Genomic DNA, 22216 nt, shown 5'->3' with positions numbered 1-22216 from the left:
GCACGCTGTGTCAAGTATTCTCGAAAGAGTCATTGTTCATCGAGGATCTGTCGCTGCAGATCGTTGATCTGACCTACAGTGGCTGGTGCATTGGGGTCAGGTATCACCTCCACCACCACATCGTCTGCCTCATCATTGTTGGGCTCGTCGACCACAAACTGGTCATTAAGGGGGATCTCTCCCTCCAGAGGGACATGGTCCTGGTCATTGGCTCTGTGACGAGAGCACTCTGGGGGTGGTGATCCATTCCTCACTCCGTTGTTGGTGGTGGTAGTCTTTCTTCGTGCCATTGAATGTATATGGAAGCGAGCTAGTAGCTGTAATGGCTAGCGTCGTTCCCACAGACGGTGCCAATCTGTTGCGTCAAGAAATAGTCCAGCGATCCTGCAAGTGTCGTCCCCTGCAAGTGAACCAAGGGCTCAATAGAGAGAACCGGTGTGGTTCCGGCCTAGGGCTCTCCGATGCCAAAGTTAGATCTCCCGAGCAAATAGATGAATAGTGATTATTCAATATGAGTTTAGATGTCCCCTCTAAGGGTGGTGTACCTTGCCTTTTATAGCAGTGTATGGCGGTGTGGAGAGTCCCAGTTTGATGGCGAGTGTGCCGTTCAGTGGATAGAGGCCCTGGGTAATAGGGCTCTATCCTGATTGGCCATCTCCCTGCGGGAGGGAGTGTCCTGGTGGTATCAAGATCCTTAGAGGATAGATACCCGCGTGTGGTGATAACGTCATTGGTGCTTGAATCCGTCTGGGTGACGTGACTTCTAAGCAGTGGCCTAGAGTCCTAGTGGTGGCATAAGTCTGTAGTGACACGATTGGGTCATAGACGAGCGGCCTCGGTGTCCGTGTACATCACGTCTGGTGTACAATGCAGCGCCTGGGTGCAAGCCACTCTTGGGTGTGGCCGCGCCTGGGTGTAGGCCGTGCCTGGGTGCTTGCCGCGCCCAGGTGGGACCCCCTGTTGGTTCTCCTTGGTTCGGGTCGCTTTGTGACACGTGGCAGCCGTTGATTGGTTCGGTGAATCTTGGATGTATCACAGTCAAAGTCTGTGTGCATCATTCACCGAATTCTGTGGTTGTTTTATCCTGGAGGTAAAGCACAGGAAACTCGAAATGCACTGTTAAAGGAGGCGTTTCAGATCTTAAGGAAAGTGTCTATTAAGATACGACTCAACTAGTATTGTTCATGTACATCTACAACACTTTTCGACACACATTTTCTTGGCAGCATCATTTCTCTTTGTTTGAGGAAAGCTTCTCAAAAGAGATAAGTCTTATAACTCTAACTTCATATGTACAACAATCTTGTTCTTATGTTTCAGTTGCTCACTCTCTAGCCAATAAGGTTAGAGCAAAGAAGCCAGGGATATATATTGATGATGTACCCTCCTTTTTTTTTTTTTAATTTTAATTTTATATCTTGTTTTAGGGGTGAAGTGACCTTGGATCCATAGCGAATGTCATGACTCAATAGGTGGCTGAGAATTTTTTGCTTAAATTAATCTCGTTAGGACAGTTGCTAACGCAATTGGCTTGAGGATAATGCAGTAAAGCCTAGGCCCTAGGAGGTCTCGAGACTTGTTCCTCATTTAGTCTAAGATTCCACCCTCCCCCAAAAAAAATTTCATCTCATCAAAAATTTTTTTTGGGGCTATTGTGAATATGAGTTAAATGATTTTGATCCTAGGATCTTTGTATGAAATTCTTTCATCCTTAAATTGCACAGTATACTACAAGACCGTATTCAGTGCACAAGACTCCCGTGTTTAGTAGGGTCTGGGGAGAGTCAGATGTATGCAGCCTTACCCTATTTCCAAAGAGGCATAGTATACTATAGTTACCAACAAAAATTTGCATAGTATACTACCCAAGGTATACCCTTGGCCCTAAGAAATGATTTTCAATTGGGCCATCCTAGTCTCATCTATGGACCATGGTTGTGCTGTTACCTTGGCTACCGTACAAGTATCAATCGTACCAAACCAGTAACAATCGTACTCGTTCGGTACCATTCTAGGACTTCTCCAGAACTTTCCTAACACAAGTACCAAGTGGTTACCACCAAATCAATAATCACCTATGAGGGTCACATCCAAAATTAATAAATTTGAAGACTTTTGAAGTGACATTTTATGGTACATGATTTTGGTTTGTACTTGGGGTGGGGTTGCTTGTAAATTATTCCAAGTGGAATCAATTAATAACATTATCTTAGGGTTTGAGTCGAACTTATGAGACTACTCAACAACTGTCTAAGTTCTTATGGTTTGTACGTCTCTTTTTTAAGCCTATATTATTCTATCCAAACAGAATATCCATTCAATAGGGAGCTGTTGAGTACCGATGGGAGATCAGATAAATCATACATTCATACATGTACCTCTTTAAATTTTTGGACTTATTTTGACCAAAACTGGTGAGACATGGCTTTCCTCCTGTTGATAAAGAATTGTAGATCATGTCATGACTTAAAAAGGAGGGGGAGGTGGAAATAATTGGATCAAGATCGTTTTCAGGAAGCCCAATATCTAGGATGCTGTTAGGGGACATTCAACGGTTGAGCTGTACCGAACATATCTCGGTGCATGCCTAGGGATGTATGCGGCACAACCCAACGGCTGGCAGCACCCTGGGCGTACTGGGCTCCCTGGAGATGAGCTAAATGCATGGAAATTCAATTGACACAGGCTTTTTTGGTCATAGAATCAGTATCGCCACCAGTATCCATATCAATATTGATATTACCATCATATATATTTATATATTGGTATCATCTTAACATCGATAATGATTGATACCAATATGAATTGGATGATACAAGCAATCTGATACCAATATCTAAAACTATTGTTGAGGGGAAGTGCCTCTTGGCGCTGGTGATGGTTGTTAGTTGCGGTAGACCGCTGGCCTAAGTCCTTGGAACATGGTTCATTCGTAATCTCAAGATCAATTTGGTCAATTCACATGGATCGAATCAATATCAGCCGAGGCCGATCCTGAATATTGACTGATCTAATACCAATCTATTGGTACAATCCAAGGCTAAGAAAGTAATAAAAAAACCATTTTTTTATTAAAAAGGAGGGGCAATTCCATCCAATCTGGACTGATTCAGGACGATCCCAATCAATATACATTGAGACCAATCCTGATCCAATTTTCAATACCTTAAACCATGCTTGGGAGAGGTCGCTTGTTCGACTTTCCCCCCATTAGATGCTTGACATCCTGTACTTCCCCTTATCCCTCCTCACACCCCCAATCTTTAGCCACCCATGGCTAAGGGTGTCAATTTGGAATCGAAATCAATTATCAAAATCAAACCCAATCATTCAAAAGCATACCGAACCCAAACCATGCTGAATTTTCAAGATCATATCAATTGACACCCTTACCCCTGGCCGCCTTCTTAGGCTGCCATCGTATTGGCCTATGGGCCGGGCCCTTGAAAGGAATGACCGAAAAAAAAAACGTGGTTGAACAATTGTCCTCAATCTTTTAAAAAAATATTTTATTTTTGACTAAAAAAAATATATATTTTCTCATTAAAAAAAACAAAACATAAGAGCCACCCTTTCGAAACTCCAAGGGTCCATTTTCTTTATTGGACTCGGTCGTTGTAATTTCCACGCCCACACAGCGAATGTCAAAACTGAAAGAAAAGATGCTCGCGACCACACACAAAACCATACACCCTCATCAGAAACCGCTGTCTTGGAATCTGGGATTCCATTCCAATGGATGACCCGACTATTTATATGCCTACCAATACCATCCCTAATGGGAGTCTTTATGCTCTCATGTTCCTTTTACGTACAGTTCGTACGGATCTTCTCATAGGGCCGGAAATGAACTGTTTAGATTCCAATTGAACCAATCCAAGGAGGGGATCCATCGTCCACAGTGATTGGGTATAGACCAATGGACGGCTAAACCCCGGAGTGTTTTGTACTTTTGTGGTCGTCACACCCAACAAAAGGAATCTATCAATGTGGGGCCCATGGAGCCTTTTCAGTCAGCGTAGCATAGGAAAGAAACACTATAGAATAGCCAAAGATGGCAGGCGGGTGGACTCCTATGGTCTACTTCGTTAATCCTTATCGTTTTTAACTTCTTTTGGTTTCGTACACATAAGCATTAAACTCATAAACACAAGAACACACGCACGGTGAGTGCTGAGATGGATTTGGCAACACCAGGTGTTCGCCGTGTCACTGTCACCAGAATATTTCCTCGTTTTGTTATTAGTTCTCAATTGTGTGACTGCGTTTGTGTCGGCGTTGCCCGCAGGGCTCCCTGTTCGCTCTCGAGCTCGCTCTCTTTTAGGGCTGGATTCTGACACCTTTCATTTCTGACCCTCACTTCCTCTATCGGTAAGCAATAAGAATCCATGACTTCTTGTCTTCAGCTCTTACAGTTTCTTTATTGAATTCATGGATATAAAAACCAAGGCCCATCGAACACCCCCCCAACACTTACCTCTTTTGTTTAGTCTTTTTGCTTTTATTTCTAGTCCCAATTTTGGTCGGGCTCCTATGGGGTTTTTAGAATTTTTAGAAATCGGATTTAATTGATTTGTTTTCATCAATTGCTCGTGATTTCGTTGTTAATGTGAAAAATTGATGTTTTCTGGAAAGATGGGGATATGAGGGCTATTAAGTGGTTGTCGTTCGAGGGCTTAGGGGTCCCGCTTGAATGGATTGAAGGTACTGATAACTGATTGTGTTCTTACTTTCTAGTTCATTTGCTTCTGTTTTTGTTTTTGTTTTTGTGTTTTTTTTGGTGTTATATCGGTGTCTTGGTCATGTTAAAAAGGTAATCGTAAAATTTAAATTCGGCTCTACCTCGTGAAAGCTTAAAACTTTTTCATTCACCTCTTAAGTTTCTCTACAAATTCCACATTAATGGAGGTCCTTTGATAGTGTACTTGCATGTAGTCAATTTGTGTTTTAGCGACAGTGGGTTTCTTCCTGTATTGTCCCCACTTCTTTCCGACTTCCCTGCCCCACTGTTTTGCAGGTGTGGTATTATTGGGTTGTGTATTAATGGACTCCAGATTCTGGTTGATTATTTACAGCAAAGGAAAAGACATTAACTTTTGTAACAGCTTGTTAATGTAGTTCAGGTAGGATTAATTCCCACTAGGAACCAGTGAAGGAGAATCTCCAATAATGCTGGCCGATTGGGATAGGAATAGGTAATTTGGGGTAAAACTAGGGTTAGGGTTAGGTTTTGATGGTAGGGTTTATATGGTTTTAATAGGCAGGTGTAGAGGATTATTATGGTATAAAAATATTAGGGTTTGGATAGGTTTGAAAAATCTGCAAAATTAGGGCAGAATTTCCTATCGATCTCTGGGTTTTGGGTTTTAATGGAGTGTGGTGAGGGGGGGGGGGGGGGGCTAGAGAAGGAATAAAGGGCTGAAACTTGGATCGAGTGTAGGGAGGGATGAATAAAGGACTCGATGGGAGTTTGGAGGGGATCAGGTGGCTGGAACTTGGTTGCTTGAAAACCAAGCTAAGGTTTCAATGGGGGTTATGCAGGTTTAATGGAGGTTAGGGTTTAGTGGATTGATGGGGTTATAGATTAGATCGAATGGGGGGGAAGGCTGGACAGATTATGGTGGTTTGGGTTAGAGGATGAGAAGAAGAAGGTGTATGCAGGAATTGAAATCAAACTTACTGATCTGAAGAAACTCCAAAGGCAGCAGCTTGACAACTTGAGAGAAACCTTCTGATCTTCACGATGCAAGGAGTCGCAGGAGTCCACCCACCCTATCCACCTTGAGATCCACAATGATGCAACACTCAGAGAGCAATCAGCAGCAATGGCAGCAAGCTAAGAAGCAGAAATTTTGAATATGAACTGTGGGGGAGCCTCCCACGATGGTGCTATTTATTATTCAAGGCTAAAGCCCAAAATTCTACTCAGACTAGGATTCAAATCAAATCCAAAGTCTGAGTCTAATTACAAAACATATCAACCCTCTAATCGAAATCGTGGAGGGGAAGTATAGCTAAGCAACACAACTTAAATTAAAACAATTTAAAAGGGGTAAAAGACGGATTTTCCCTTGACAACTAAAACACTGAAAATAAAACTAAGTATGGGAAAAAGGCTCCAACGAAAATAAACAAAACAGCTGCCAAAGTCAAGGCTGCTTCTTCTTCCTTGTGCTTGGACCTGCATCACTTGTCTGCTATGATTTATTTCCTTGATTTCTTCTTTCATGTCTTTTAAACTTGTCTTTCTTTACTTTTGTTTTTCTTTCCAGGGTTGGAGGGGGGGGGGGGGGTGGTGGGGTGAACTTTCATCTAACATGAGTCAAGAGGTGCAAGTTAGGGAGTTGGATATAAAGTGGAGAACAAGCGGTTGTGGAGTTGAAACTATTTGAACTTGAAATGGAGGGAGGAAGTGCATTATCCAATCATATATACATGGTTTCTTGGTAGTTCTTGTGATTCTTGCAGTTAAAGTCCGCATTTTGTTGTATGTCTGGTTGTTGCAGTTATTGGGGTTGGCTCAGTCTCCAATAATTTGATGAAATCATTTGGTTTGTTTACAGTGTTAAGAATGCTAATGGCTTAGTGGGAAATATTGAAGATGTGAGGTGTCTTAATAGATTTTTTTATCTTGAGTATAATGAAGGATGGGGCATTATATCTCTGTTTGTGGTCTATATGTAACAGGATAATATCTTAATTGGTTCCCAGGCACAGTTGGGAATTTCAAAGGTTTTTCCAATACATAATATTAGATAGGCATAATTCCCTATGATGCAGATCTCTATAAAACAAGTACTCTACTTTGCCATTTGAGGGGTGCCATGAACCCTCTTTCCACCGGGCCCATTCATGGTAGGATTATTATGTCTTAGAATTGTATGCAATACTTGGTGAATGGCTTATAGGACACCATTGAGCTGAGATTATTTTTCTTAGTCAAGTCAAAAGTTTTGGTTTAGAGCTTTTAGTTGAGAACCCCAGTACATTGCGAATGTGTGTAAAAAATCCTTCCGCATTTGCATTAGGCTTACTCCCTCCAAGTATGGCAAATTCCCCATTATCTTTCCATGTGATCATCCACCTTTTGAAGGAATTTGTGGCCTTGTGGGGCAGCTGCCAAATTGTTCTTCGCGCTCCTATGTCTTAGCTTCAAAAATTGACGTGAGCTAAAACTTTTATTCACACAACTATTATGTGAAGAGCTATTAGTTTAGTTATAGGTGAAGCATAATATGTGCATGTTGCTCAGAAATCTCCATCATGCTGCTATCTTTCTGCCAGGGTTTGTATTTGTTGCTGAAGGTTCTCCTGTCGTGTCTATTCTTGACCCTGCTATATTGCCAGTTCCGTTGCTGAGTACTTGAAAAGATTTTCCACATTGTTTATTCGTAAATGACATCTTTACTTTAATTTGCACCATAATGGTGTCAGTTTCTGTTGTAGTCTTGCGGTATAAAGTTGAACTTTTCATTCCCTGAGCTTGGTAGGTGAATATATTCGAACTTCGAAGGCATTTTCATTGTTGACATAGGTTCTTGGCTTGTTTTTACTATTATTTGTTCTTGCATTAACAGTTCCTTACTATTGTCTTCTGAGATTGTTTTCATGGAAGGATTCCTCTTTATTGGAGTTCTTTGCCAATGGTTTTTTTTTTTTTTTCTGTAGATGCACAAATTGATGACCCCTTTGCTGGTGTGGGGCTTGGAAATTTCAAGGAAGGTGGTGGAGCTTTACATTCATTGAGTACTATTGAAGTGGAAGTGGATGCAAAACTCTGAACTAGTATCACATTGATGAATAGTTGACACTGGCTGGCATTCTTGATACATGGAAAGGAATGGATGCACGCCCTACTTTATCCATTCAAAAATCAGGTGCAAAGCATCTTACTAACCTGGGAGCATCTGCAGCTATGTCCTCATCTTTGCCAGTTCGGGCCATACCTCTGGAAGAAAAATATCCAATATTGCCAGACTCTCAACAAGTTTCATTGGAAAAGGAACTGATGACATATTCCATGGCTCCAGGTGGATCTTCACTGGTTGCCAACAGTGGGGTTGTGGGACACATATTTTCATCAGACTCGGGATTCTCCTCTAGAAATGCCCCCTTCATTTCTCAGTCATCAAATAATCGAGCACCTGTGCCTTTAATGCCATCTTCTCATTCAGGACTGTTTCAGTCTAGCGCATTGAATCATTATTCCAAAGAAAACAGCAATGTTCCCTGGTGTACAGAGGATTTCCTTGATTTTTCTGATAGTGTCCCTGTCCAAAATAGTCAAATAGAAAGTATTGCTGTCATGGCATCTGAGGACCCTAATAAGCGGAATGATTGGCAGGAATGGGCAGACCAGCTTATCCAGCTTAGTACCGATGATGATGCTTTGACTCCTGACTGGAATGAGCTTCTTGTTGACAACAGTGCTGTGAATCCTGAACCAAAGGTTAGTTACCCTTTTATTCGTCTGAAACAGTTGGAATATCTATGCAAAATGTGAAATTTTTTTTTCATCAAAAAGGGTAAAAAATAGTGACAAAAAATTTGCAGAATTTATGTCTTCCCTTCTTTTCCTTCTTGCTTTTATTTAGACAGTATACCAGGTGCCCAAACCATCTTCAAATATCTCAGTGCCCCAGCCCCAAGTTCATCAGCAGCTTTCTGTTCCTTCTGGAGAACTTTGCCCTGTTGCTAGTCCCACTTCCTCTGTCAATGGTGCCCCAACCAAGCCACGTATGCGTTGGACACCTGAACTGCATGAACGTTTTGTAGAAGCTGTTAATCAGCTCGGTGGCAGTGAAAGTGTGTAATCTGCGCTTATTGATCTCATTTTGGCTGTCGAATTTTGGCTGCCTTCCTGTGTTAATTTCTGAGTTTTGACTGACAGGAGCTACTCCCAAGGGCGTCCTAAAGCTCATGAAAGTTGAAGGCTTAACTATCTACCATGTGAAAAGCCATTTGCAGGTCTGTAAATTGCAATATATTTTAGGGTTTCATAATTGCACTAGTTACGTTGTCTAATTTTAACTGGAGGTACTGCTTGTTGAATTACAGAAGTACAGAACAGCTAGGTATAGACCAGACTCATCAGAAGGTAGCTATCTGTTTCTTTTTGGAAACTCTCTCTTTCCATTCTAACTATATACCTAGTACTTGAATTTTCTTCTTTGCTTCTCCAGCCTGGGGACATTTATGGTTTTGCATTTTGCAATTGACATTTACTTTTACTTTTTTATTTTCCTTCCTTCAGAAGCATCTTCTGGATAAATCTTACAACCAGTAGCTTACTTTCTCTGATTATAGAAACTCTTATCTTGTGATCTGTATAGTTTCTAATTTGTAGACCCCACTCTAAATTTATATGTTGCTTCTGCTGCTGTATTGTCCTGTTTATTTGTTTGTGAGACATTGAGACATTGTATACGAAAGAAATGACATGAAAATTCATCCTCAAAGCCGGTCTCTCTCTTGTTTATGCAGGAACATCAGAGAAAAAAACAAATCCGATTGATGAAATGCCATCTCTAGACCTGAAAACGTATGTTCACCGGTTCACTTTTTTTTGTCGACTTTTTAGCATTATGTTGAACTTGTTTTAATCGAGCATAATGTAGTATGAATTGTGGTATTATAGCATGTTTTTGTTCTTTTATATACTTAATTTATCTTATGAATGAAAAGAAGATTTATTCACAGGAAAATAGAGAAGAAACCCTTGACCCTTCAAAGACTTGAAGACTTCAAAGAAACCATTAGAAATATTGCTATGTTAATTGCAAAGTGATGTCCTGCATTAAAACTCTGGTCTAGATATGTCACTCCTTGCCATGTTGTTTGGTAGGGAGTTTGCTGGTCTAGGCATTGGGATGGATGCAGTTCAGAACTTCAGATGGAACCTGGATGCCAAGGTCCTTGACTCTCTGATATTGAATGATGATCTCTGAGGGCCTTCATTTGTTGGTTGCCCCCATCCTCTTATTTTGGCTTGTGTAATCACAGGGAAGATGTTGTTTGTACTTAACTGCCATTATGACATGTTGCTTTAGTGCCCCCTCGAGAAATAGGAGCCTGAGTATGAGGATTTTGGTATCCTGGATCCCCTTGCTGGGTTGAACTGCCTGACTGTTATCACTGTTTGGGCCAACAAAATCATATTTTCATCAGCCTGGTGTGCTTGGGTCACCACTACCTATGATAGTGTGGAATGCTTTGTTCTGGGCCTATACAATAGTCAAAATGGGGTTATATTGGGGTCATGAGCCTATCCTATCCTTTGGGCATGTCAAGGCACTCAATTGATGAAGATCACAGAAGAGATAACACGCTTTTGCATTTAGAAAATATCCAAGTTGTCAATTATGGGGAGAGGATCAATGTCAGAATGCTTATTGTTCAATGGGTTGGGAGTGGAGAAGAACCATACTATCTGGTGTAGTCCATGTTACATAATTCCTCCCTAGTGAGGTCTAGTATTGCAATATTCTTGATTTTCTCAACGAAGAATGATTGATGCTAAGCTCAGGTTTTGAATCTGAATGACTGAGAGGCATGCCTAGTGATGATCAAATCTCTCTTCTGGATGGCTAAGTGGGGACCAAAGGTGTGAGAGGCTTGCAAGTGATAACTGCCATCTGTTCAGTATGATTTGGATAGCAGAGAAGACGCAAGTGACTAGCACTTACAGTGATGAACAAGATCCATACAATGCAGATCTGGGGAGCCGAAGGAAGTGGTGGAGATTTTGAATAGGTCTGTAGGAAATATTGTGAAAGGCGGACTGTTTGTTGAACCTCTTGACCCCAGCGGTCAGCACTGTGAACAGTCTAACCCAAGGATTAAAGTATCGGTATTGCGTATCGTATCGGTCGGGTTATTTTAAGAGATGTATCGTAACATATCGGAGATACGTATCGAATGCTTCAAATACACATGGAAATGGTTCAGATACACATGGAAATACACTTTTGGAACCCCAAAAAATAATAATAAGCAATATATAACAAGTATCATGCATAAACACTAAAATGGAGAATAATGTATAACCAAACAAGTGCATTAAATTGAAATTGTTATAAAAGATGAGATTTCTTGCATGTTGTAATAGTCTATAGCCATGAAGAGTGTTGGATAATGTTGTAGGCTTGTAGCATTCTTTGATTCATTTTTTAGTCCAAAAGTTTGAACATTCAAGATTAAATGCAAGATTTAGATTCTCGGTTGAGAGTTTTCCTTCATTATTCCGTCAGAACAACAGTTGTATAGAGTCTGTGAATGAAAAGGTTTTTTTTTGGAATGTATCGACCTTATCGATGGTATTGGTATGTATCGAGATGTATTGAGCCGTATCGGCCGATGCATATCGATACGTATTAATGCACCCACGAATCCATTTATCAATCGTATCGTATCGTATCAGCCGATACAATTCAATACAATTTGATTCAGTATGTTTTTTTTTAAAGAGACGTATCAGTCTGTATCGTATTGGTACCGACCGATACCGATACGTATCATCCAATACGATATGATGCGGACCGACACTTTAAACCCTGGCTAACCACCTGATTTCCAGGTGCTGTACAGTTCTATGCAAGGGTCATCAGAGCCTGGAAGTGACTGTTGAAACTATCTAACTGATAGCTCAATGCTTCTAGAGAGCATTGCCTGTATTTACTCTGCTATTGCATTTGGGGAACTGGGCACTTTGTTGATTTGGATTCATGGTCAATGGTTAATCTGGAAGAAGTGATGAACTTGGTGTGTTAAAGAGATGGGCCTTAAGAGAAACAACATCTTGTCCATGCAGTAAAAGATGAAAGGAAGTGGTTTTGTTTTTCTCGAACGTGTGTAGTTTGTGTTTAATTATTGGGGGAAAAAAGAGAAAAACTGGAAGGACAAGGATGCACTTGGGGTGGAGATGAGAGGAGCTGAGGTATATCGTATTGTCTGTAATGTTCAATGAAAAAAAGACCAATATTTGGGAAACCAAGTGCCGGCCACCATGGCTGGCCTCCTTGGGATGGTGCAGTCACCACCAAGGCCCCTCCTCTCCCACCACCTGCCCCCTTCCCCTGGTCCCGCTCCCACTCCCTCTCCCTCTCCTTCCCGTCAAGGAATAGCCTGGAATGACCTCTTCAACCAGGCACCAGTGCCTTCTAGGGAAGGTCTTCCCCTGCACTTCGTTGCCCCTTCCTCTGTTGGAAGCTCTAAGGTTGCTCTCTGCCCGACTACCCTTCTGGACCATGAAGCAAGCATTTGGCTCAATTCTTTGGTAGGCCATTTCATTGGAAGCAGACCACCATTCCAGATTGTTAAGCTCTCCCTCATTAGGCAATGGAGATTTCAAGGGAATGTAGAAACGTACCTGATGGATAATGGTTTGTTCATCTTCAAGTTCTCAGATGAAAACGACAAGCTCCGTGTGCTGGAGAGAGGTCCGTGGCAAGTCGGTCAAAAACCAATCTTCCTCTGTTAATGGAATCGACATCTACAACTTCATCGGGTTGACCTGATTACCTTCCCTCCGTGGATCTCCTTGCCTGGTCTCCCTCTCCATGGTCTGACTGGCTCAGTATAGTTGGTTCCGTGTTGGGGAAATCTCTCTTTTGATGCAAGAACCAAAAGGAAAGATCGGTTAGCTTTTGCTTGAATCTGTATCAAGGTCTCTACCGAAGAACCCTTCTGTTCTCCATCACAGTTGCTGATGAAGAGGGATGCTGATTCACACAAGAAGTTATCTACGAATGGAGCCCTCCCCATTACCTTGTTTGCAAAGTTTTTGGGCATGATTCCCATAAGTGTTCCCCCAAGACAGATGAGGTTGTTGAATGTGAAGATCCTCCGATTTCCTTAGACACTGTAACCTCTGTTCCAAGAAACCTCCACTCCACCATCTTACCCTCTCCACCTCACCCTCTCCCTCCTTATGGCCCAACTTCTGCTTCTGACCTCTGATCGCCCAGCCATGGCGCTGTTGAAGTCGTCGTCCTAGGGCCCCTCACCATCGAGAGAAACCCACCTCTTGCTCTACTCCATAGCATGCGCCTGACACTCTTCCCCTACCGCTGGTCCATAGCCCTGCAAGGACCAACGGTAACAATCGGTTCTCCTACCTGCAGTCTGTGAAAGACCTCCTCCACCCCACCCTCTCCCTCCTCATGGCCCAACTGCTGCTTCTGACCGCTGATCGCCCAGCCGTGGCGATGTCGAAGTCTCCGTCGTAGGGCCCCTCGCCATCGAGAGGAACCCACCTCTTGCTCTCCTCGGGAGCATGTGTCTGACACTCTTTCCCTACCGCTAGTCCATAGCCCTACAAGGACCAACGGTAACAATCGGTTCTCCTACCTGCAGTCTGTGGAAGACGATAGCCTTGTAAGGACCTCTGTCACTGTTGATGTCCTTGAGGCGGTGACAATTACTCTACCCTTCTGATGTTGCATTGAATCTGGTCTCTGTTGCGAATCTGCATTCTTTTGCGTCTCTTGTTGCCATTGTTTCTCCTCCAGTTGCCATCGCCTCTGCGCTCCAGACTGCTCCTATCACTCATTGTTGCGGCTTTGCTGCAAACGATTCGCCTCTCCCCTGCTTCTCTTCTTCGCCTCTAATGGCTTTGCATCCTTCCCCTGCAGTCGAAGGGTCTTCATCTTCTCTTCCCCCTTACGGGCTTGCTACTTCTGCTTTCTCTCTGCTTGACGCTTCCGCTATTAGCTTTTCGACCTCTTCAATCCCCTGATCCTCTCTCCCCCCCCCTCTTACATCTTTCTAAAGCAAACCTTGGAGTGGGGCCCCCTTACATCTTATTTCCTTCTATGCCCCCTCCCCTCTTCGACTTCTGATCCCGCTGGCCTTAATGGGCCGGCCACTTTGCTCGGCCCACAAAATTCCTCTTCTATCCCTTCTGGCCCTTCTACCATCTCCTCTGACCCATCTCACTTGGTCTGTCTTTCTTTAGTCTCTTCTCCTACGCCCCATCTCTCTCCCTCCGCCCCTATGCAGCCCCTATTGCCGCTCGTCCCCCCTTTCATGTTTACCGCCGGCCCGACACAAGTTCCCCTTCTTATCCTAAGAAATGACCCTACATAGACTACACGTTGCCTTGCATCGAGAAGATTTTGCCTCTTAGTATGGATATCAGAGGTCATGCCCTCTGTCGTGGAATTTCAGATCCCACTGTTGGGTAGTGCGCTTTCGTCATTTTTGGGTATTATTTCCTTCTTCTGGTCGGGTTTTCCCCCTTCTAGTGGGTTATGGTAGGTTGGGGTTTCTCCCCTTCTTTCTTGCAGGCCCTAGCCTTACCCTCTGTTTTGGCAAGGCCTTGTAATTGGCTTGTGATGTAGCACCAAGTGCCCACACCCGAAGGAAGAAGAAGAAGAAGAAGAATAAGCCATGAAAGTAGGCTTAGGTTGGGAGCCATAGAGTAGGTTTGCACTTTAGTATTTCCTATATTTATTTTTCTTTTTTTAAATTGAACTGGTTCAAATTGTTTGCATCCAATTGGTCCAATTTAAGTGATTTAGTTAAGTGTCTTTTAATTCAAGTTAATAGGGACAATTAGGTCTTTTTACTTTAAGTTTTAAGTTATTTTATGTTAGCAACACCCTTCCACGATTTTTTTAAGGATGTGTTTAAATTGTAATAGGTTTTGGCCTTTGGCCTATTATTATAAATAAAGTTAAATCGTGGGAGGCTCCCCCGCAGTTGAATATTTAAAAAAAAAAAAAAACAGAATTGTTGGCTGCCATTGCTGCTACTCCTTTGCTCCTTGTGAGTGTTTGCCTTGTGGTTTTATCAAGGAAGAAGGGTAGGTGGATTTCCTACGACTCCTTACGCCGTGACGGCTGGGAGGATCCTCTACAGCCGGAAGGTGGTTCTATCCTTCTATCACAGAGCTGCTGTCTCCATTGAAGATCTTCTTCAACCAGTAAATTAGTTATTCAGTTTCATTCATCCCCCTCTTCTTCTAATCCTCCAACCCAAACCTACCCCATCCCAATCGATTCCCATAAACCCTAAATCATCTAACTTCTGTCCAGCCCTATTTTATCAGTCAAATCCCCTCAAATTTCAGACATAACATCCTTACAATAAACCTTCCACTCGACCTAGCTTGCTGCCCATCCCCAACAGCTAAACCCTAATTCCCCTTCTTCTCTGTAAAACCTAAAATCAACCTAAAACCTGTCCAGATCTAACTAGCCATCCAATTCACATCCCAAATTACAGTTGAATCTCCCTCTCCCCGCCAGTGATACTCTACCAGAACCCCAGCCCTAAAATCCCATTAAAAACCCTAGTTTCAGCCTAAATTCTAAAATCCAAAACCTGAAACCCTAACCCTAATTTTCTTAAATTCAACTTTTTAGTTAAACATCATCCAAACCTACATTATTAGCTTCTCCTAAACCTGCCCATTAATACCATATAAGATTCACCTCCATATTCATAAACCTAACCCTAGATTTGACCTAAAACTGCAATTCTATCCTACTGAAACTGCAGAACCAGTAGTCCCTTGATTCCTTTGTTATTAGATCCTTGATAATTGGCCTCTAGTAGGATCCTTCTCCTATCTAGAGCTACATTAGCTTGTGCTTGTCTGCTCTCTCCCCTCCCCTCTATTTTCTTTCCTTTGGTAATGAATTTTTTATTCATCCAAAAAATAAGTAATGGTCAACAACCTCTTTCATCTTTCATACTGCCTCACTGACAGGCATTTTTTAATTCCTGAGTTGTCTGACAAAATTAATGCAACTCAACACCTCTTAAGTAGGACTTATCATGACTCCCAGGGCCAATTTCATTACTCATGTTCTACCATTCAAGTGAAGATGTTGAATTTGAAGATGTTGAATTCAATCTAACATTATTACATTACCATAGAGGTCAGAATCCTATCAACAGAATTGGAGGGCTCACAAAATCAGCAGCTTGAACACCAAGATTAGTCCCAATTTACAAGTCTGATCAGCCCCAAAATAAAAGCAATAAATAGTCTCCTTTGGGTCTTCAATAACTCCAAAAGTGATCTCAATCCAACAGTGGGATGGACAGATATTATTCAATCACCAAAATTGCAACTAGGTTTCAGAATTAGTAACCAAGGTATAACTCCAAATCAACAAAGTAACTCACCATGAAAATAACATCATGTCATCCACTCAATAACTGAAATAACATATATCATACTCAAGGTAATCCAATAGACAGAATCTTCAAATCAGCAGCACTCCAAAATTATTAGAAACTAAAGGTTTCAATTAGCCGCAGCAATCAATGGACACCATAGATGGAGCCCAAACTGCTGTCGAAGGAAGGGTCTGGAACACCCTTTAACACTTCAAAAAATCAGCCTGTATGGCTAAATATGGAGTAATGGTTCTTGCACATAAATAGAAACTATGTGAAGAAAATAGCAACTTACAGTCACAGCTCTATTCAGCCAAGGAATGGGGCTGAAACCAGTACTGAATGAAGGTTAGAAGATGGGTAGTTGAATACAAGAATAAGGCTTGAAGTTAATTGCTAGATTAAGAGATATCGTGGCCTGAAAAAATCTGACAGAGAACTTCAAACCCAGAGTGCCGCAGGGTGTAAACATGTTGGATGGCCGGTAGGGAAGAAAAGACAATCTGAGAAGAAACTCAGATTTGTAGGGGAGAGGGGGAATCACATGCACAAACACACTCTCACAGGGTACAACCCAATCAATTTCTATTCAATTCACTGTGTCCATTGTTGGGTACATGCAAGTATTTAAAGAAGAAAATAACTAAACTCCTATTCTAACTCTGAAACTGAAAATAACAACTTGCAATTCAAACTCTAACTCCTACGTATTCATCCAAAAACAAATAAACGACTAAAATAAATAAACTAATGGGAAACAGAACGCTATCTGGTCGCGTGCGGTGTGCTACTCCTGCGCCAGACACAGGGTCACACGAAATTACCACCTCACCCTCAGGGATTTCCGCCATTCTATGGGGGTGCAGCAGTCATTTCGCACGGCCTTGTGTCTGGACGCAGGGGCCATGTGCTGCATGCGACCAGGTAGCGTTCTTTCTCCCTAAACTAATGTACTACTTCCAACCTCTTTTTTTTTTTATGAACAACAACAAAGTGAAGTGTAATCACACAAACCACACACCAATCCCAAAAGGTTAACCGACTTTTTTATGGAGATCAAAACATGAAGAAAATATCAAAACACTGTTCACGTGAACAGTGTGACAGCCCCTGAGAACCAAGTTTATTGGGACAGGATTGAACCAGCTCGAGCCTGCCTAGCAAGACCAGGTTGAGCCTGCTCCGCAGAGTTTCAAGAAGACCCAAAAAGAGCTGCTCGAAATTCCCAGCAACTGGCCTTTGACCAGTCAACCTCAACTGCTGCTTAGTAGTTTCTAATTCCATTAGTTTGCTGCCTAGTAGTTTCTACTTTGGTTGTCTTTACATGTTTAGAAGGCTGGATTATAAAGCCTGTAGAGTTTTCTATTTCCAATCAGTTTCTATTTTCAATTAGTTACTATTTTCCATTAGTTACAGCCATTGTAAGAGATTGACAATGAATTATTGATTGAAACTTTGAGGCCATTGCTTGCAATCAGTTATGGCAGAAAAACCCCTGTTCAACAGCTGAGTTAGCTGTGGGTGAGAGACCCAGGACTGAGAAAGTCCAACCCTATGTTTCTATCCATCTTCTTCTATCCTTTTCTTTTATATTCCAATCAATTAAGTGTTTGGTATTTTGCTGCAACCTATCATCGATCCTACCGTAGAGTGGTTCTTACTTGAACAGACTGCTACCTTATTTGGTATCAAGCCAACTAACCTATCCCCCATCTTCTTCCCTACTCGATCTACCTTCTTCTTATTTTCTATTCTGCTTTAAACCCCTGCAACCAATATTCCGAGTGGTGTTCTGGTGTTTGATTCAAGCTTTTGAGATCTGAGAGCCACACAACAACCCTGACTTGTTAGCTGGTTTGAAGAAGACAAACCGGACTTGCGGCTGCATCAAGTTTCTATTTTCTGTGACTGATTCGAAGACCTAGATGTCACTTGTCAGCATTCTTTCAACCAACAGGAGTAATATTTGGAGGGTTGTTCCTGCTCCATACAAGCCACACTCGACCAGCCTTCGAAGGTTTTCTGAGCACAGATTTAGAAGATCAGAAAACTCTCCTGTAACTGACATCGGTTGACTGGTTTAGGTCATTCTCTGTTGCATCTTTGAACTCCTATATCTCTCCAAGTATTCATCTGATCAGGCCCATATTCAAAGGGTTATTTCCTCCCCTGGAAAGCTCCACTCGACCCAGGTTTGAGGCATATCTGTTGATTGGTTTGAGCTCTAATCTTTAACCTTCTAATTCTGGTTCTGTTTCTAATTTGGTGATCTGATAACCAAGACCTCTACTGCTGGGATTATTTGGATCTTTTGTTGTGGGTAATGTCTTAAAACACTCTTGGCTGGAGAAGTGATATTTTATATTAAGTTGCTATACTGCTACAAAAGTCTGAACCAGTACCTGTACTTGAGTTGTGCCTGTGATCCTTACTGGGGTTGCATGTTCCAATCGATGGGTTGACGTTAATACAAGGAAAGATAAAGTCAGAAGTTCTTCCTTTGTTGGGCAGAGGGGTCTATTCTTCTTCCTTGATTGGTTGGATTCTCTAGAGGAATATTTTGACTGGTACAACCCAACAGAGGAGCGGAAGCTTAGGTTTGTTTACTCCTGATTGACTGGTTATGCTAAACAATGGTGGAAACTCCATGAAGAGAGACTTAGAGGTAGAAGATGTGAACCTAGGACTTGGGAAGAGATGAAGTACGAGTTGAAGAACAAGTACCTACTGGAACATATGCACAGAAAACTCTCCCTTCGACAACATTACACCCAAAAGCTATTTACACTTGAAGAAAGCATGAAGCAACTAAAAGACCAAATGGCTTCTATTGAGCAAATGATTAAAGCCACATTTGGTCCCCACCACTATCCACCTCCAACGGATTCTACTATGACCATAGTTCAAAAACTCGTTTCGTCTCAGTCGAAATCTCAAATATTTCGAGTATTTCAGTTGAGTCGAAACGAAACGCAAGTCCGAATTGAAAAATGCAATATTTCAAACTTTTTGTAAATTTCGGTGAAATTTCAGAAATTTCGGTCATCTTGTTTCGGAAACTTCGGAAATCTCGGTCATCTCATTTCGAAATTTCAGCTATTTCGGCATTTTACACCCACAAATGTCCAAGCAAAACTCATAGCAAAATACCATATTTCGACGAAATTTCGGTATCTTGGAAATTTTGGTCAGACTGAAACACCGAAACGAAACGAGATTTTAAACCTTGACTGTGACAGTCATTAAAGTTTTGAAGATGGAAGAGCAACAAGAGAAGAAACCTCCAATCAGTGAACCAGAACATGAAGTTGAGGTAGTGGACAGTGTGGAACTAGACACTACAGTTGACAAGGTGGCTGAAGAAACCATTGAGGAGACTGTGAATGACAAGGAAGAACTTAAAGAGCTCAAGTTTGGAGTAGAGAAGGTTGAAGCATCAACTGAACTGATTGATAACTACCAGGAAGACGAACCAAAAGAACTCCACGTTGCATCAGAGTTTGAAGAGGTCGAAGATACTACTATAGAAGACCACATGGACACAACGGATGATATTGAAGTTGATCACATAGAGTTCGTGATCCCACCTGAATTTTTTGAAGATAAAGCTCCCCGCCTCAAAGATCAAACATCAGTGATCTGCCAGAGTATTGTTTTGGGCTGAAACTGGACGTGCACCACACCAAATTTCTCCCTAAATTCTATAAAACTCATCTACTCAAGGACGAGTTTCTTTTAAGTGGGGGAGAGTTGGTGTAGATCAAAACATGAAGAAGAAAAGACCAAAACACTGCTCACATGAACAGTGTCACAGCCCCATCAAACAAAGTTTATTGGGCCAGGATTGGACCAGCTCGAGCCACCCTAGCAAGACAAGGTTGAGTCAGCCCCGCAGAGTTTCTAGAAGACCCAAAAAGAGCTGCTCGAAATTCTCAGCAACTGGCCTTTGACCAGTCGACCTCAACTGCTGCTTAGTAGTTTCTAATTCCATTAGTTTGATGCCTAGAAGTTTCTAATTTGGTTGTCCTTGCATGTTTAGAAGGCTGGATTATAAAGCCTTTAGAAGTTTCTATTTTCAATTAGTTTCTCTTTTCAATTAGATACTATTTTCATTAGTTGCTATTTTCCATTAGTTGATATTTTTTTTACTTTCTAAATTTTTAAGTTGGTCTAAGTCAATAAATAGGCAGCCATTGTAAGAGATTGACAATGAATTATTGAATGAAATTTTGAGGCCATTGCTTGCAATCGGTTATGGGAGAAAATCCCTTGTTCAACAGCTGAGATAGTTGTGGGTGAGAGACCCAGGACTAAGAAAGTCCAACCCTATCTTTCTATCCATCTTCTTCTACCCTTTTCTTCTTTTATTTTCCAATTAAGTGTTTGATATTCTGCTACAACCTACCATCAATCCTACTGTAGAGTGGTTCTTACTTGAACTGACTTCTACATTACCTTTGTTAGACCAAAACCCCGGGTTGGACCGATTCCATCTGGGTTTGGCCGTTTGGGTTTCCAAAGCCTATCATGCTGGTCCAACCAGTGAAGAGATGTTGCATCAAAACAGCCTTCTATCACCAGCTTCCTTGGAGAATTGCTGGAGCATCCTTGAATGGTTGTAACAGCAATCAAACAGAGACAAAAGGGAGTCTTTGTTCTGATCACAGCAGCACTGGTTAAAGGCTTATAAAATAGAAACTTAAGGAAGAAAGTAGAGAAGAAAGCGGGAAGAAGGGGGGGGGGTTGATATGACCAAGGTCTCTCACCTGTGGTCATTGTCAGTCTCTTACCATCACTGAATCTCACTGCTACACACAGCCAAGCTTTTTTCAATAAAAAACATGGGGTGTGTGTAGGCAGCCCCTATTTTTATTGATAACAGAAACATGGATCCCTCTTTGCATGGGAAAGGAGATCTCTTTACAATATGGTAAGCCTATATTTAGAAAATAAATACAAAATAGAATCCAATTTGTAGCTAAATAGATGGTCCTTAAATTAGTAACTACTACTACATAAAAGAAATCTTTATCAAAATAGAAACTAAATAAAGCTTCTGAAGTCCCTCACGCATGGACTGTCTAACATAGTGGTGGGCCTCAATCTCTGGCCCAAAGGACTAAGTTGGATGGCCTGATGGGCCAGGCTTGATGGGCTGGTTGGTGCTGGCTTTTTCTTCTCTTCAAACTTCATTGATCTACATCAGCTCTCTCCGTCTTCAAAATAACTTGGCCACTAGTTTTTTGACATTTGAGGGATCAGCTTTGTATGATGACTCTCTTGCTTAAGACCATAACGAAATTCTGGCAGCTCTATGAAGTTGGAAATATAGTCTTGAAGCGAGGAGTCCTCTCTTCGAGGTACTCAAGTGGAATAATGAACTCTTTGTGCGTAACTTGAAAATCAGATATTTGATTGAATGTAGCATCCATAGAGTCCTCTCCAATTGCATCTTTGTCTTCTACTATATCAAACTCCACTGTAGTGCTGAGTTCTTTGAGGTTCTTCATCTGTGTCACATACAATTTTCTTAGTTGATGGGACCAAGCGCATGACATGCGTTCCATGAGTTTCCTCGTCATCATATTAATTGTTGTTAGCCAGTTGCTCTTCAACCACATCGTCAGCAAGGGTCCATCATAATATTTCGTATCCGGGATGGCTTCAATGGCGACCACAATAGAATTCTTTGGACGTTGAGAACAAAATTTGGCAAAATGGCTTTAGTTGTGACAGTGATGATACTTGACCTCACTTGCTATACTCATAGGAGCTTTCCCTTTACCTGCAGTGGTGGGAGCACATGTCCATATAATTGTAGGACCATCCGAAGCAACATTACTAGGTGTCCGAGTGTGGTCCCTGGCTTGAAACCCGAGTCTTCTCACAGGTGGCTTCAAAAATTCCTCAGCCCATAGATCCTTTTGAAAGCAATCTTGGATATCATAGATGTCAACTACACCATGCTCTTGCCGAATCTCTGGCCGTAACCCCAACTATGATGCCCACCATTGTTACATTCAAAGTTTTACCTCATAATCCTCAAAGGTAGGTTGAGGTGAGTGAACTCTCTGTGGCCTTCTACCCA

General features: G+C 41.8%; 1 protein-coding gene across 1 annotated transcript in view; it reads left to right on the top strand.

Moving 5' to 3' along the window:
• The first annotated feature begins 7668 nt into the window (after window positions 1–7668).
• The window catches only part of LOC122656386 (protein PHR1-LIKE 1-like), a 34743-nt gene continuing 20195 nt past the window's right edge, over window positions 7669–22216 (top strand). The window contains exons 1-5 of the mRNA XM_043850873.1: window positions 7669–8449; window positions 8595–8805; window positions 8891–8967; window positions 9058–9097; window positions 9484–9541. Coding sequence (XP_043706808.1) covers window positions 7841–8449; window positions 8595–8805; window positions 8891–8967; window positions 9058–9097; window positions 9484–9541 — 995 coding nt within the window. The 5' untranslated portion in view covers window positions 7669–7840. The remainder of the gene's footprint in view (window positions 8450–8594; window positions 8806–8890; window positions 8968–9057; window positions 9098–9483; window positions 9542–22216) is intronic.

The sequence above is a fragment of the Telopea speciosissima genome, chromosome 3 (assembly GCF_018873765.1).
Source record: "Telopea speciosissima isolate NSW1024214 ecotype Mountain lineage chromosome 3, Tspe_v1, whole genome shotgun sequence".
Classification (NCBI taxonomy): domain Eukaryota; kingdom Viridiplantae; phylum Streptophyta; class Magnoliopsida; order Proteales; family Proteaceae; genus Telopea; species Telopea speciosissima.
The sequence above is the reverse complement of the archived record's forward strand: the minus strand, read 5'-3'. Positions and strand labels throughout refer to the sequence as shown.